This window comes from Acartia tonsa, chromosome 7 (assembly GCF_053477335.1).
Source record: "Acartia tonsa isolate MP-2025a chromosome 7, ASM5347733v1, whole genome shotgun sequence".
Lineage (NCBI taxonomy): Eukaryota > Metazoa > Arthropoda > Copepoda > Calanoida > Acartiidae > Acartia > Acartia tonsa.
Window position 1 is genome coordinate 44,527,451 of NC_137266.1, and position 14,776 is coordinate 44,542,226.

A 14,776-nucleotide genomic window follows, 5' to 3' on the forward strand; every position below is an offset into this window, starting at 1 on the left:
TACAAAACAAGGATAATGAGGTTCGAAGTTTTCAGCAAAAATGAAATTGGAGAATATTGAAGAAGGTACAAACCCCATAGAATATATCAAATTAATATTTTCTAAAAAGTATAACCTATAAATACAGAAAGGAGAAACAGATTTTCGCGGAAATAGAAATAAACATTATAATATCTAAACCATTTTATTGTAATATTCGTGGAAAAATTTCTGTAATACGATGCTATACATAATATTTCAGTTAGCCTGTTGATATTAATCGGTTTCTAACGCACACTGTGAAATTATATTAAAAACTTCTAAACGTTTAAACTCTGATAAATTAGTTAAGATGTTGCAAAGGTCACTTTTTGGAGACCATTTTTAGTTAACTATAGCCATAGACATGACGAGAAAGCATAAAAATTTGTTGATGAAAAAAGTAAAAAACATAAATGACCAACCTGAGCTAAATAGACCTTGGAATAGTACCCACGTCCAAGTTCTTTCACTATGCTAGTTGTCCGCAGGGACCACGTTGGTTTTCTAGTTAAATAGATCATATAGGTATAGAGATTATTTTCATACTGTAATAAGTTTTTTGTTTGTTTTGTGAAAAAGATAAAATAACAATTTGATACAACTATCCATAAAGTTCCAAGGGGTCTACACACAACATTACAAAATAAGTTACATTTCTTAAGAAATATTGAAGTGAGACACCTGCCATACTCGGAAGAGAGGAATACACGGATAATTAAGCCCTGATTTGAAATGTGAGCACAATTTATGATGTTAAATTATTAAAACTATTTTGGACACTCTTTAATTACACAACCTTTGTCTGAAAATTATAATTGTGCAAGGTATGAATAATGCCTGATTAGGGCCATGGCATTCGTAGTTTCTTCGAGCATCTTAAATAAAACATACCCTACCCAGATAAGAGAAGTCACAAAGTTATTTGTCTATATATATAAACATACATAGTTCTGCCTACCTATCTATTAAAATATCTTACCTATCAACAATAGGTGACTTAATATTGGCGACATAGACGTTGCTGGAACTGTTGGTAGAAACCTGGCGCTCAAATGATCCTGGCAGGATTATATTGGCATAATCTGGTTCCTAAATGATATAATTGGAATGTTGATTCCTAGGACAACAAGGTACAATACTAAAAGCGAAGCATCTCTATAATCAAATCCTAAAAATGAAAGTATGTCCTTATATTGTATCCTGTATTTACGCAATTATATATTGAATTTATGTATAATTTTGTTTAGACTTATAAATTAATGTTCTGTTTATCAAGTTCTGAAACTCTACAAGAATTTGTACATCCTTCTGACAGTAGAAGTGGTGTCATAGTTCCTAAAATCAATAGCATGTCTTTTCCCAGGAGTACAAAACTTGTATTACAATTTTATTACATTTTTTGACAGAAAATTTAAATTTTAAAAAAATGGATAAAAATATAAGTATTATACCTCTAAAATCTATGAAAGTATATTTTATCTATCTATTACATTTTTACATTGAGACATTTTTAATTAAAACTTTCTGAGTTTAATGATATTTTTTAATTGAAAAAGTCAGCAAAGACCTATTTGTACATTTTAGAAACTTTTAATTTAGATTTTACTCTTACTGAAAATTAAACACAACTACTTTAAAGGATTGTTCAAACTATAATAGAAAATTTTAGTAAAATCAAATGCTTGGAAGTGGTGTTTTATGGATTTTGGAAATGAAATATCTTAATTTGGTGTCATATTAGCCTTAGTTTTCAAGTATGGCTAAGAAACCGATTAATATCTGTAGAATTAGAACCGGTTATCAGCCATACTGAAAAATCATGAATGGCATCGTATTAAATACAATTGAAACTAAAATTATAATGAAAAATCTTGTAATAAATACCAGTTTTGTCAGCTAGGGTCTTCAGCCGGTCATGGCAAGCAAAACTGGTTTAAACCTTCTAATTTTTCATATTAATATCCGCCAAAGCAGTCTATAATACGATGCAATAGATAACTATCTTGTTTTGAAGTAAATGATCTCTAAATTACCGGATTGGTTAAGTTCTTTACTCCAAAGGCCTTTAATATTAAACAAATTAATTAGGTTCCTAGAGGCGTAACTTTGAACATCGGGTTGAAAATGAGATATTTACTTTTAGGACATAAGGACGTAATGACATTACTTTACTATAGAGTATCTGCGCAACAATATGTATATATACCTTATTTTTTCTTTTGCTCAGTTTGATCATAATATAGATAATCGCAACACAGCAGCCTAAATAAATAAAAAATATTTCTAGTGTAGTACCATAGACAGTTGACAATTGATGCTGAAATAATGCTTTGTACAATGATATTAAGGCATATTTGATAAAATATTCTTAAGGGTATAATTGGTTTGATGCTGTTAGACATTAACCTTATTCTAAACGAAGTAAGGAAAATAGTAAATAAAACGTTTTTAAACACGTTGTTGAAGTCAAGCTGTTGTCAATTAGATTAAATTGAAAATCTAATTAACTTGCAATTTATTTGTGAAAAGAAACTTCATACATAGAAAATTAAATAATTAACAATAGTTTAGTGTCTGCGCCCCAACCAACTAGGGACTTTGTTAAAGCAAGTTCAGAAAAAAAGTTTAAAGTTTTAATCTTATATAATAAAAACATGTTTATTACTTAGGGGAAGGTAGGTTGTTCTAAAATTTCGTAAAGGTATGAGTTTTATGGCTTAAAAAGAAGAGTAGAACGATAATACTCACAAAATATGTGTATTCCTTATTAAAAAGAACTATAGACTAAAGAATTTTTTAAAAGTTAACATAAATTGTATCGTTCTACTACTGTTTTTAAGCGTTAAAACTCACACCTTAACGGAATTTTAGTACAATTACCTCCCCCTTTTTCCAAATTTATACTTTGGTTTCAAACCAATTTTTTACTAAAAAATTTGGCTGACAGCTTAGTTAGCGGCCAAAAAAACTTATGATGTTGAATACCAGATTCCTACCTACTGCTGATAGTATTAGCACCACAAGTATTCCTATCAACATATTGAGTTCCATTACATTGCTGGAGATTTTTACATTGTCATCCTCGAGTAGTCCCTGAAAAGAGAACAAATGATTATCAAATCAAAATTTTTTTTGCCAGCAATTTGTTTTTTTGTTATGTCAACTCTTAACGGTTGAATGGATGGGGAGGTGAGGGCCAAATATGGGTATGACACATAACTGATATTTTTAATATCTCCATTCTAGCGGGCACAGGATGAAAGCAAGCCTGGCAGGGTCATCCAGGTAAAGAGCAATTAATGTTTAAAATGATTGACAACAACCATATTTTTAACAGATAAACATATTGGTAATGCCTCGATGAAGTACTATTTTTGAAAATTTATACTAGCAAGTTAGAAAAATTATTTTCTATAGCAATTATATGTAAAATAAATCATTTTTTGCAAGCTTAATTCAATAAATGTAAATATTTGATTTACAGTTTTCTGTTTTTGTGTTTACAACAATTTACTGTGGCTGAAACTGTGATAGGTAAATTTGTCAAAATTAAAGCAGGGAGGGGGGGGTTCAGAATTCAAAGACGTCCAAGCTTTTTTTGTTGGCGATAAGAAATCTGCATGGGGTAGAGTAAAGAGTAAACACCCATTAACCCCTCCCCCTTGGCTATCATTGGTTTGATTGCTTGTATATTGATTATTTCAGGTTTACTGGAGTCAAGATGCGAGAGAATTAAGAGTGTATTTACCCCCCTGGCAAAATTAAGGGGGTGAATAGTAATACCTCCTATTTACAAGAGTCTTAACTCCTCTAATACAACCTTCTAAAACAGTCAAGGTGTGCCAAGTTTAAAAAAGGTACACCTCTTTTATAGGGGTTAAAAATGAAGTGTATCCACCCCTCTTACCAACAAAAACTGCCTGAAAACGATCTACGTCACTCTTTTACCAATTTACAATCCCTTTGTTTACTAGCTGTGTTTTACAGTAGAGTTTTGTGGAGTAAATAAATTATAAATTGGTCAATAAAACTCAAACAGAGATTCACTATTTCCCTTTCAACATTACCATTTATTATTTCATTTCCTTTCACATTTTATTTTATTTATTCTGACTTTCCTGTTTTTTAAATTTCGAAGCATTTCGGAGAGAGGGGACTTTGGGCTGTTTATCACACTAGACCACAAAGTTTTATCATAACGTTTTCTGATTCGTTGGACTAAAAAACCTAGGAACTTTTTTATAAATAACAAAGATTACATAAATTACATGATAAAAATGTTTCACAAAAAGATTATACAAAAAGAAAATCTCAAGTATAAAGATGAATGAAAGAGTAAGAATTGGAATAATTGAATCATAATGAACCAAATATATTCTTCAAAGCGAATCTGTACTAAATAAATCTGAAGGCCAAATACATTTTTAACAACTTATGAATTTATTGTCAACCAATTGACAATTCTATTAAAGGGGGATTTACCTTTTTTGAAAAATTTAAAACTTCCACTATAAGTTTAAACAACTTATTTAACTGTACGTATACATTACCTTTAATCTATCTATCCATTTAACTACAGTTTTCAAAGAGAATCTCAATGAATTTAGAAGGTTAAATCTTTTAAGAATTTAACCAAATTGTATAACCTATTTCTTTCTATCCATCTATCTACAATTAACATTTGCTTATGGTTTTAGTTGTAGATGGATAGGATCTATCTACCCATAAAATTTAACATCCATCCATTCATCCGTACATCTATCTATCTATCTTTATTTAAGAGGTTAACTTTCAAAATCTTACATATTTATTCAGACATTACAAATTTTTTCGTGCATGTTTCCACTTTTTAGATGACAATGTAAAACTAAAGTTAAAATGAAAAAAAAAATAATTTACCAATCAAAATTTAAAGAATTTTGACAAATATTTTTGAAGATTTTTTGAATATAATAATTTTTTAAAATTTTATCTTACTATGTATAATACCTTCAGTATATTAGTCTTATTAAGTGTAGCTTCAGTAATCTCTACCGCTGTGAAGTTCTCCTGGAAAGGTTCAATTGATGTATCTTCTAGAACCTCAACCTTTTTTGTTGGATATATCATTTATTATGCACAGTTTAACGTTTACATGTACATGTGAATATGAAAAGCATTGATTACGACTTTTCGTCTGAATGAATTTTGAACAGTAAAGCTTAAAAATGTTCAGTTTTCAAGCTTTTTATGTAAGGGAATTATTTGTCGACTCATTAGTAGTGAAAATACTCAATAACTTGAAATGTCCTTCTGTCATCTACGTTTAGTTGATATACAATATGAAAATAAAAGACAAATCTTGTTTTAACATAACATTTGATAATCTACTCATGGTGTTCATCTTAAAAATCATGACATCCTTGTTTTAATGCAATTAAGCTTGCAAAAAGAAGGTAGAAATGAATAAAAATCAATGTATATCCATTCCTTATATTCTCCCTCGGTATCAATACCAAAGTCTAACTCGAGCTCGCGACCCTCGCGGCCTTCCTCCACCTCAGGGGTAGTTGTATCTGATTACATTTTAGTAATTTTTCAAAAGTATTTTATAAATTTTTCCTATAAAGTTTTGAATATTTTCATTTTTTTATTTCCTATTTAGAGGAGATATGGGAAGTGTCATGTGTGACGTCATAAAAATACGTCTAAAAAGGAAGGATGAGAGGAGTAGTGGGAAATGGTACCCCTAAAAAAGAGAAGGATTTTTATAAAAAATGTCTTCAATAGACTTTTTATTGAAAGTAATTACGAGGCTAGATAAATGAGCGAAAATGGTCTTTAGTTTATATTTCTGGGAGTACTCCAAGGTCATTTTTAAGTCTCACTAATTTTAGATCGCTCAGAGTAAGAGGTTCATCGTGGTTTTTAGTATTTTTAAAGTACTAAAATTCCTTGTTGACATAGCTCAGGATTTTCATCTTCTCCATTCACACAATCTGTGTAACCATCACAGATCTTACCATTATACCTAATATAAAATATAGATTTGCTCTCAGGTAAAAAAAATCGTCCAACATATAATACTCAGCAGAGGAACAAATATTTTTAAAAAATGTTTGCACGATAATATCCGAATGCTAGCTTTATCAACTATTTTTAGCTGATATATGGATGAAATACGAACCAAAATGTGTACACGTTCTAACCAATAATATGGCCGAATCGTTCCTGTACTCTAAATAGGACGTAGATAGATAAATCAACTAACCATTATAAATTCATTCAAAGAAGATAAACCTTTTATCTTCAAAATTTTTCCTGAACTATGAATGTATAATAGTTATTTCTTGCATCGTATTATAAACAGCTTTCCGCGGATTTTGAATGTACACTTATAAGATTAAAACCAGTTTTTTAGCCCCGAGGTGCCAAAGGCACCGGTTGAAAAAACTGGTTTTAATCATATGATTGTACTTTTTTTATATTCGTAGAAAGCTGGATATAATACGATTCTAGAAATAGTTTTTTTTTGTATGGATAAGAACCGGTTCCTATCCACTGGACTCGGATGAATAAGAGAAAAGTTTTTATTCTCTTTTAAAGATAAATACAGTGATTTTGCTAAAAATAAAATACTGTGAATAATTATAAAAATATAGCTTTACCTGCCAATACAGACAGACCCAAGTATATGGCTTGACTTATGGTTTCTACCCATACTTCTATAGAATAATCTAGCACCTTCTCCATCCCTAGATAGATAGGTATGTATTTACATAGATATTTAGATTAAGTCCCAAGTATATATGGCTTTACTAATGGTTTTTACCCATACTTCTATAGAATTATCTAGCACCTTCTCCATCCCTGGATAGATAGATAGATAGATATATAGTTAGATAGTTGGATAGATGTAGTCCCAAGGATATATGGCTTCACTTATGGTTTCTATCCATACTTCTATAGAATAATCTAGCACCTTCTCCATCTCTATAGAGATAGATAGATAGATAGATAGGTATGTATGAAGATAGGTAGATAGATGTAGTCCCAAGGATATATGACTTCACTTACGGTTTCTACTCATACTTCTATAGAATAATCTAGCACCTTCTCCATCCCTAGACAGATAGATAGATAGATATGAAGTTAGATAGATAGATAGATAGATAGATAGATATAGTCCCAAGTATATATGGCTTCACTTATGGTTTCTACCCATACTTCTATAGAATAATCTAGCACCTTCTCCATCCCTATAAAGTTAGATAGATGGATTGATAGATAGTTATATATATAAATGTAGTCCCGAAGTATATATGGCTTCACTTATGGTTTCTACCCATATTTTTATAAAATAATCTAGCACCTTCTCCATCCCTAGACAGATAGATAGATAGATATGAATGTGGATAGATAGATAGGTATAGTCACAAGTATATAAGGCTTCACTTATGGTTTCTACCCATACTTCTATAGAATAATCTAGCACCTTCTCTATCCCTAGACAGATAGATAGATAGATTGATAGACAGATAGATAGATAATTGGTAATGAAATAGATACATATTGGATAGAAAATGAGAAAGATAGATAGTAAGACAGATATAATTATGTTTAGATTGATAAATTAGTATATTAATGGTTGTAAGAACATTTCCACAACAACAAATGTAAGTATTCATAAAAAGGCCAGTGAAAAAGAGTCTATAATTAATTTGAAAAAGGGTATAAGGTATTAGAGTCTACTTTTCATTAACCTATCTCAGTATGTTGAAAAAAATATTAAAAGTATTCTATTTTTCTATGTGATGTAGATATTATAAAAATATGGATAGCAGACAGAGTATTGGTACTTTATAACAAAATAAACATACTGTGCTTTTAGCCTTTATTAGGTTTAGCCAAGAAATTCAGAAGGATTATATTTCCAAACACCCTAAATCCAAGTTTAAAAATTCTAAACTAGGTTCTACAAAACAAACTGAAAACTACCTAAAAATGTATTCCATTGCAAAAAACGCGATGTTTGGTTTAAGTAAATATTCATTTATTTAGCCTTTTTCAAACATTGTGATTTAAATGATACCATGGGAAAATTTTTTGATCGTGAGAACCAATTATTTTGAATTAAATGACACATATAATTTACATTTAATTTCATATTTTTGACCCGTGGGAAATTTTTTTTACCATGAGAACCATTAAATTTTCATTTAATTTCATTTTTGCAATCATTGAAAAAAACGGGAGAAAAAATATGAAAAAATAAAGAAATGTTAAATCGGTTTCATACCTTTTCTATTCGATAGATCTTAGTGAAGAAGTGAAAACGAGATATCTTTTTTTCAAAAAGGAATCTAGTCAGAATAGCTTAGTTTTGCATTACATCTGTAATCTTGGTAAACATTAAAACTCAGTTATATCATGTTACATTATCGTCCAAAGATGTACATACAGATATGCTATCAAATAGTTGTTGTACTGTCTTCACGCCAAGGCAGACCATATAATGTATTTCTGCCAAATGACAAGAGAAAAATTGATGGATAAATGGTTTTATCCAATATTGTTCTAGTATAAAAGGGTTGTACCTTCTAGACTTTTTGGTAACCAAACATTTATAGAGGCTTTTTTAGTAATATCATTAAGAAAACATACTTTTCTCCTATCTCATAATAAGAATGTAATAATGGTTATTTCTCGCATCGTATTATAAACAGCTTTCCGCGAATATAGAATGTACAATTATAAGATTAAAACCAGTTTTTTTAGCCCCGAGATGCCGAAGGCACGGGCTAAAAGAACTGGTTTTAATCCTATGATTGTACATTTCTATATTCGTAGAAAACTGGATATAATACGATGCTTGACATAGTTTTTTCGTATGGATGAGAACCGGTTCTAATTCACCGGATTCGAATACGAGAAAAAAAGTTTATAGGTACCCAAACTTTTTAAGATAGAGTCCGGTAATGATTTAATGTAGACATATTTTTAAAAATCCTTTAAAGCTATACTCAAAGAACAAATAAACATAAATTTGATTATCCTTTACAGCCTTTACTTGGTCTACATCCTATCCTAATTTCATCTAGTAGTCCAGAAGTACATTTTATAGTACCTTTTTACCTTTTCTTTTTCTTTTATTAAAAATTACTGCTATCATAGTCAGTATGGCCCTTGATGTATTTGTTTTTTTTTTGGATGAAATCTTACTTGCTTTTATTTTTAGCAAAATTTCATACTGCGTAAAAGTATAATATCAAAGGTGTGTGTGTGTGTGTATTTGGGTGTGAATGTGTGTTTTAGTAAGAGTAAAGAGAAAATAATGTGTGTATAGGAGAGTTCTTTAAATTGTCTTGTAGCTAAAAAATGACACCTAAGCAGCAGGCTAGCACAGGCATATATCATAATGTCATACTTTGATATTAAACAACTATAGAAACCATATTTAGTATCAATATCAGACCAGCCACATTAATCAAACCATCATCACTCTATATAGAAATGATAGATATACAGATACTAGATATACAGATACTAGATATACAGATACTAGATATACATGGATATAGAAAGATTAAAAGACAGATATTGGGTATATATGAATTAATAAGGTATTTATAGAGATAGACAGATTGGAAGAAAGAAACATATTACTGTAGCTAAACAAATAAATACATGGACATGGTGACATGGTAATTTTGGTCATAAACTTAGGTTGCTAATATAGTCCTTATATATTAGTAAATACATTCTTACATAGTCAGGGAAGAGATGGGATAAAGTTAAATAGGGAGAGTTGAGTTATCATTACATTAGCCAGCTGTGAGAAACATTTTATCAGATAATTTTAGAATCCCAAAAAAATATCTACGTATTTTTTATCTATTGCATTACTGATAGATAGAGAGTTTATGAAGCATAGATCAACTTTAACCGTCAAAGCAAAAATTTACCTCAAATCACAGAAACATTCGCTACCATTTGTTATTCTAAAAGGCAGGTTTTACAGTTAAAGATTTTCAAAAATAAATAAAATAGTTATATTTATCTTATATGTTATAGATAAATGTTATTTCAAAAAGTTTTTGAATAATTTTGACATACCCAAAACAAAACAAATCAAAACCTAAAAAAGTTTTTGTTAGTGTCAAATTATCCATTTTAAAAGACAATATACAAAACAGATTACAGGACAAGTAAAAGAATCCAAACCTAAAGCATGATGTTATTTTTCAGTTTTGATTAATTCAAAGAACCACACTTTACCTGGAAAATGTTTGCTATTTTCTAGTGTAGTGTTCCCTTAAAAAAGGTTTGAATTTATTTGAAATCAGTCTCTTATTGTAACGAGAAATGAGTTATGATTGCTATATATGAAAATCACAATTGGAAAATAAGCAAATAACAATGCATTATGCCTATTTATTGTTTTTACTCTCCCCTAAATGTGAGAAACAAAGTTTTAGTTCTGTTAACTTTTATCCTTTTTTTGAATGTGATAATATATTTAAAATGTTTGTGATTTTTGTACTTTATTGCTTGTATTTTCCAAGCATAATGTACACTCTTTACTCTTAAGAGAAAAATGCATCAAACATAGAAAAAAGATTGTTTATTCAATGTTAAGATTTGTATCTTGATAAATAAGGAATGAAAATATTTTTAAAGATTTTTTTCAATAATTAATCCCCTTATTATTCCTGATATGCTGTTTTTTTTATTTATATTTAAAATCAGCATTATTCTTGGCTATGTTGTGTTATAAAATTTTCAACTGTATTTTAGAAACATACAAACCAAGGTATTCCTTTAATCTTTAACCTCCAAAGGTATGGTAGCACTCTACATATAATATGAAAATTAGCAAACTAGGGTAAGCTTTGTAACACCAGTAAGATGCTTTTTTCAAAAAAATTTAATTTGCAATCCACAATCAAAGATTGTATTCTTAAAACCAAAAAAATATAAATGGGCGAGGGACATAAGGGAGGTAGGGAACAGGGAAGTTAAAAGATTCATTTGTGTTAAAGTTCAAATTTAAGAACAGTGCAATTTCTTAAAAGTTGGGGGATCCTTAATATCTTCTAGGGGGTTTAAATTAATTAATCAACTTAACTGATTATAATATTCACTTGAAATCGACGACTAATCAAATTCAACTGTTTATTTGATTTGTCTACAGGCACAAATATATACCTCACCTAGCTCCTTTGTACATAAGAAACAAGAAAATAGAAAAAAAAATAGTTAAATTCAGACTTTTCTAAAGACACCTAAACCCAATTGCTGGTCCAAAGTATTCTTGTTTAAAATGTAAAACATACTTTGTGTTACTAATCTTCTCTAACTAATTAAACTAAGATACTGCTCTGTACTTTCTTACTTAAACCAAAAACAAGGAAATGTAGCATAAAAAGAGTAAGAGGGGAAAAAAAGTAAATTACATACATCAACTTATTTTTCTTTCTGGGAAACTATGCTTTAGAAATAAGTATTTTCTTGCACATTTTTATATTCCCAAATTCAAAGCTTTAGTTTATTCTGTGTGCCAAATAAATCTATTGTAATAAAGTTCCTTTAAATTTTCAATATTCTATTTCATTGGCAAAACTTAATGTAGTGATTTTATTTTATAATTTAAAAAATCTTTATGCTTTACAACATATTTACTTTCATGCAAATGTGAAAAAATATAAAAAGCATGACAAAATATTGCACATTTCTGGGAAATAACCAAACAAAAAGTGTTTATTTCTAAACAGCAAAATTGGACACAAACTTTAAACTTCTTAACATTCTAAAGTAATGTCTAACAACAGGACATATAATCAATAATGCTAAGATTTATTTTCTTTTAAAAAATTCATATCACTTAAATTCTAAAAATGTATATGTATATATGTTGTTCCATATGCACATGACATAAAAGAAGATTTATGACAAACTTCCATTCAAAACATCTCTTAGAGGAGAGACAAAATACCCATCTTAGTTTGTTTATGTTTTATTTACACTTTATAAGCTTTTCATATTTTTGCACAACAAAAAAATATTTTCCCCTTACCACTTAGAATGTGTTTCATTTTACACCAGTAATGAGCACAATTTTCAAGTATATCACTAGCACATGATTAAATATAAAAGAATATGATTAATAAGTTTTAGAATGTCCTTATTTTAGAAAGTTATGACATTATTAATTAGTCAATAAATGAATTAATTGAAATGATAACTCTTCTGTATAATGAGTTTATCTAACAATTTTTATCTAATTTAATGATTGGTTATGAAACTTTTAAGATGAATAAATCTCATTTTACTTGAATAATATTCAACTGAACCAAAATTAAATTTAATACCAATAAATCTTTAATTTTACATCTTACAAGATTCTAATTAAATCCATTTAAATCTCATATTGACAAATTTGAAGTGTGTGAAGTTATATATGTGAGTTCATACACCTTACACCTGATGAATTAGGACTAACAAGCAATTCAAAGTATTTTAATTTAACATATTAAGAAATGAAATTTGTTATTTTTATGTAACAACTATTTGAATTGTATTTAATTCCTATATGCCAAAAAATGAATTGTTAGATATTTCATTGTACCATGTTCTGCTAGATACTAAATGGTACTGTGCATTATGTATGCAAAAATCAGTTGTTTAGATTTTAAGAACTGTCCCAAATTACTTAATTTACTGTGTGTACTGTGTGGAAGATGCATTGCTTTGATTGAATGCAATTTTGTCCATCTTTCTATCCCTCCTCTTACTTTTTATCTTTCTATCTTTTCATTCAATATCTCCATGTAAGCTAAGATTGGAATTTGAATCCTAAAAGTTTTTTAAATCTGGTTCCTGAATATTTATCAATGTTAACATAATTCTCTAAAAAAACCTATCATTAAACAATCCTTCCATGACATTCCAAAGATTTGACTCGTAACATGATTTCCTGCTTAATCCTTATTAAGGTCTAAATAAGGCACCTGAGGCTTGATTTATATTCCATTTAGTGTGTATTGTAACTAAAAATATTCTTTGGAATAAATTTCAGAATCAAAATCTATGCATGTGTGTGTCTCTTTCCTAATTCCAATATCCTTAGGAAATATATCTAAGATGATCCAATCAAAGATTATTGATAAAATAAAATGTGCATCCCATTTAAATGCACATTTTCTTCATTTTATACATTATCAATGTCTAAAGATTGATTGATAAAAAGATTGGGAAGGTTACAAAAAAATGCAGTTATGAAAATATGAATAAACTAATATTAGAAGGAATGAGTTTAAATATTAATTCTCTTCAAGTAAACTTTATTGGGCTTACTCCATATTTGTTTTATTTGTATTTAATGTTTAAATCTCTTTAAACATTTCATCTTAAAGTTTTAAAGTTTATCAAAGCTTACACTCAAATATACTTTTAACAATATAGAGATTTAATTTTCAATCTATTTTATTTCATGTTCTGAAATATGATTTTTTTTATAACTTTTTAGAAAATAAAAAGAAAATTTATTAAAACAGATCAAATGATATGAATGATTCTATGGTAATACAATTGGGTGATATGTGTATATGGCTATGAGTTGGTAGGTATACTAAATCATCACAGGAACCTCCAAAAAAAAAAAAGAATTCAAACTGCATAGCAAAAATTTATCTAATGATTTTGATTTAAAAACAAAACTGACATACATATACCTGCCTTTTTAGAAAATAGAAATAGAGCTGTGTAGTTCTAGAATCAATTGACTGAGGAAACTGGCAAAAATGTTCCAATATTTCGATACAGACAAACACATGTGCACTGAGATACTTTTGCTGCAGCAAATAAAGGTAAACTCAGTCTAAAGAATTTCTTTGCACATTATATTCTCTAATATTTTTGTTGCAAGTTAACATATTAACTTTTGAACAACAGTTATTAAAAGTATTGTGGTGATACATAGAACGATTAGGTAAATTGTTATAAGGTAAATATCATTAAAACTTTTTTAGAATGTAAATACTTCCTCATAAAAGTGGTCATGTGAAATGGCTGACATAACTTCGACAATATTTTTAAGGTATGTTTTTATATCTCAATGGTGCTAAAATTTCTAAATTATAATGTTCTTGGACAAGACAATATACAGGAGTTTGTTTTTAAAAGATTGAAAATATTTAAGGTACACAATTTAGATCCTATGTAAATATTCTCTTGCCAACTTAAGATTTTATATTATATCCCAAGACCTGGTTGAAGTATTTTATTTTAAAGCTTTGGAACAAGACATACAATGATTTGATTGGATACTTGATTATTTATCATAGACTAGCGGATACGCCCCCTAGAAGCCTCTAGGGGCACTTAAGGTATGAGGGGAAAAATCCGATCTCATCCCATTTTAAATTTGAGTTTCAAAAGAATAAAAAAAATTGAGGGGGAAGGGGGGTGAAGACACCCTCCCCAAAAATAGTTTAAAACCTTCCCAGGACTTATAATAAGCTTCACTGTAAAGGAAAACAATATCGGTTCAGCGGTTAGCGAGATCCTTCGGGACAGACAAAAAACGCTCACTACTTTATATTATAGGATTAAATGTTTTAGGGAAATTTGATATTGACGGTAATACAGAAATCAGAACCAATCAATCAAAATTCACTATAGTCCCCAAAGTTGTAAAGCTAACAAATAAGAAAACGAATTATAACTTTCAGGACTAGTGTAATAAACAGCCCATTGTCTCATCTCTCTCTGTGTT

At 29.0% G+C, this 14,776-nt stretch overlaps 1 protein-coding gene across 2 annotated transcripts in view; it reads right to left on the bottom strand.

The window, feature by feature from the left end:
• The window catches only part of LOC145323828 (uncharacterized), a 73,663-nt gene that overhangs the window by 43,915 nt on the left and 14,972 nt on the right, over positions 1-14,776 (bottom strand). For both annotated transcript variants that reach the window (XM_080166389.1, XM_080166390.1), the window contains exons 6-14: positions 9,966-10,001; positions 6,669-6,755; positions 5,955-6,031; positions 5,490-5,576; positions 5,011-5,108; positions 3,018-3,114; positions 2,228-2,283; positions 1,001-1,110; positions 444-525 (exon numbers count right to left, since the gene is read on the bottom strand). In XM_080166389.1, the coding sequence (XP_080022515.1) occupies positions 444-525; positions 1,001-1,110; positions 2,228-2,283; positions 3,018-3,114; positions 5,011-5,108; positions 5,490-5,576; positions 5,955-6,031; positions 6,669-6,755; positions 9,966-10,001 (730 nt within the window). The remainder of the gene's footprint in view (positions 1-443; positions 526-1,000; positions 1,111-2,227; positions 2,284-3,017; positions 3,115-5,010; positions 5,109-5,489; positions 5,577-5,954; positions 6,032-6,668; positions 6,756-9,965; positions 10,002-14,776) is intronic.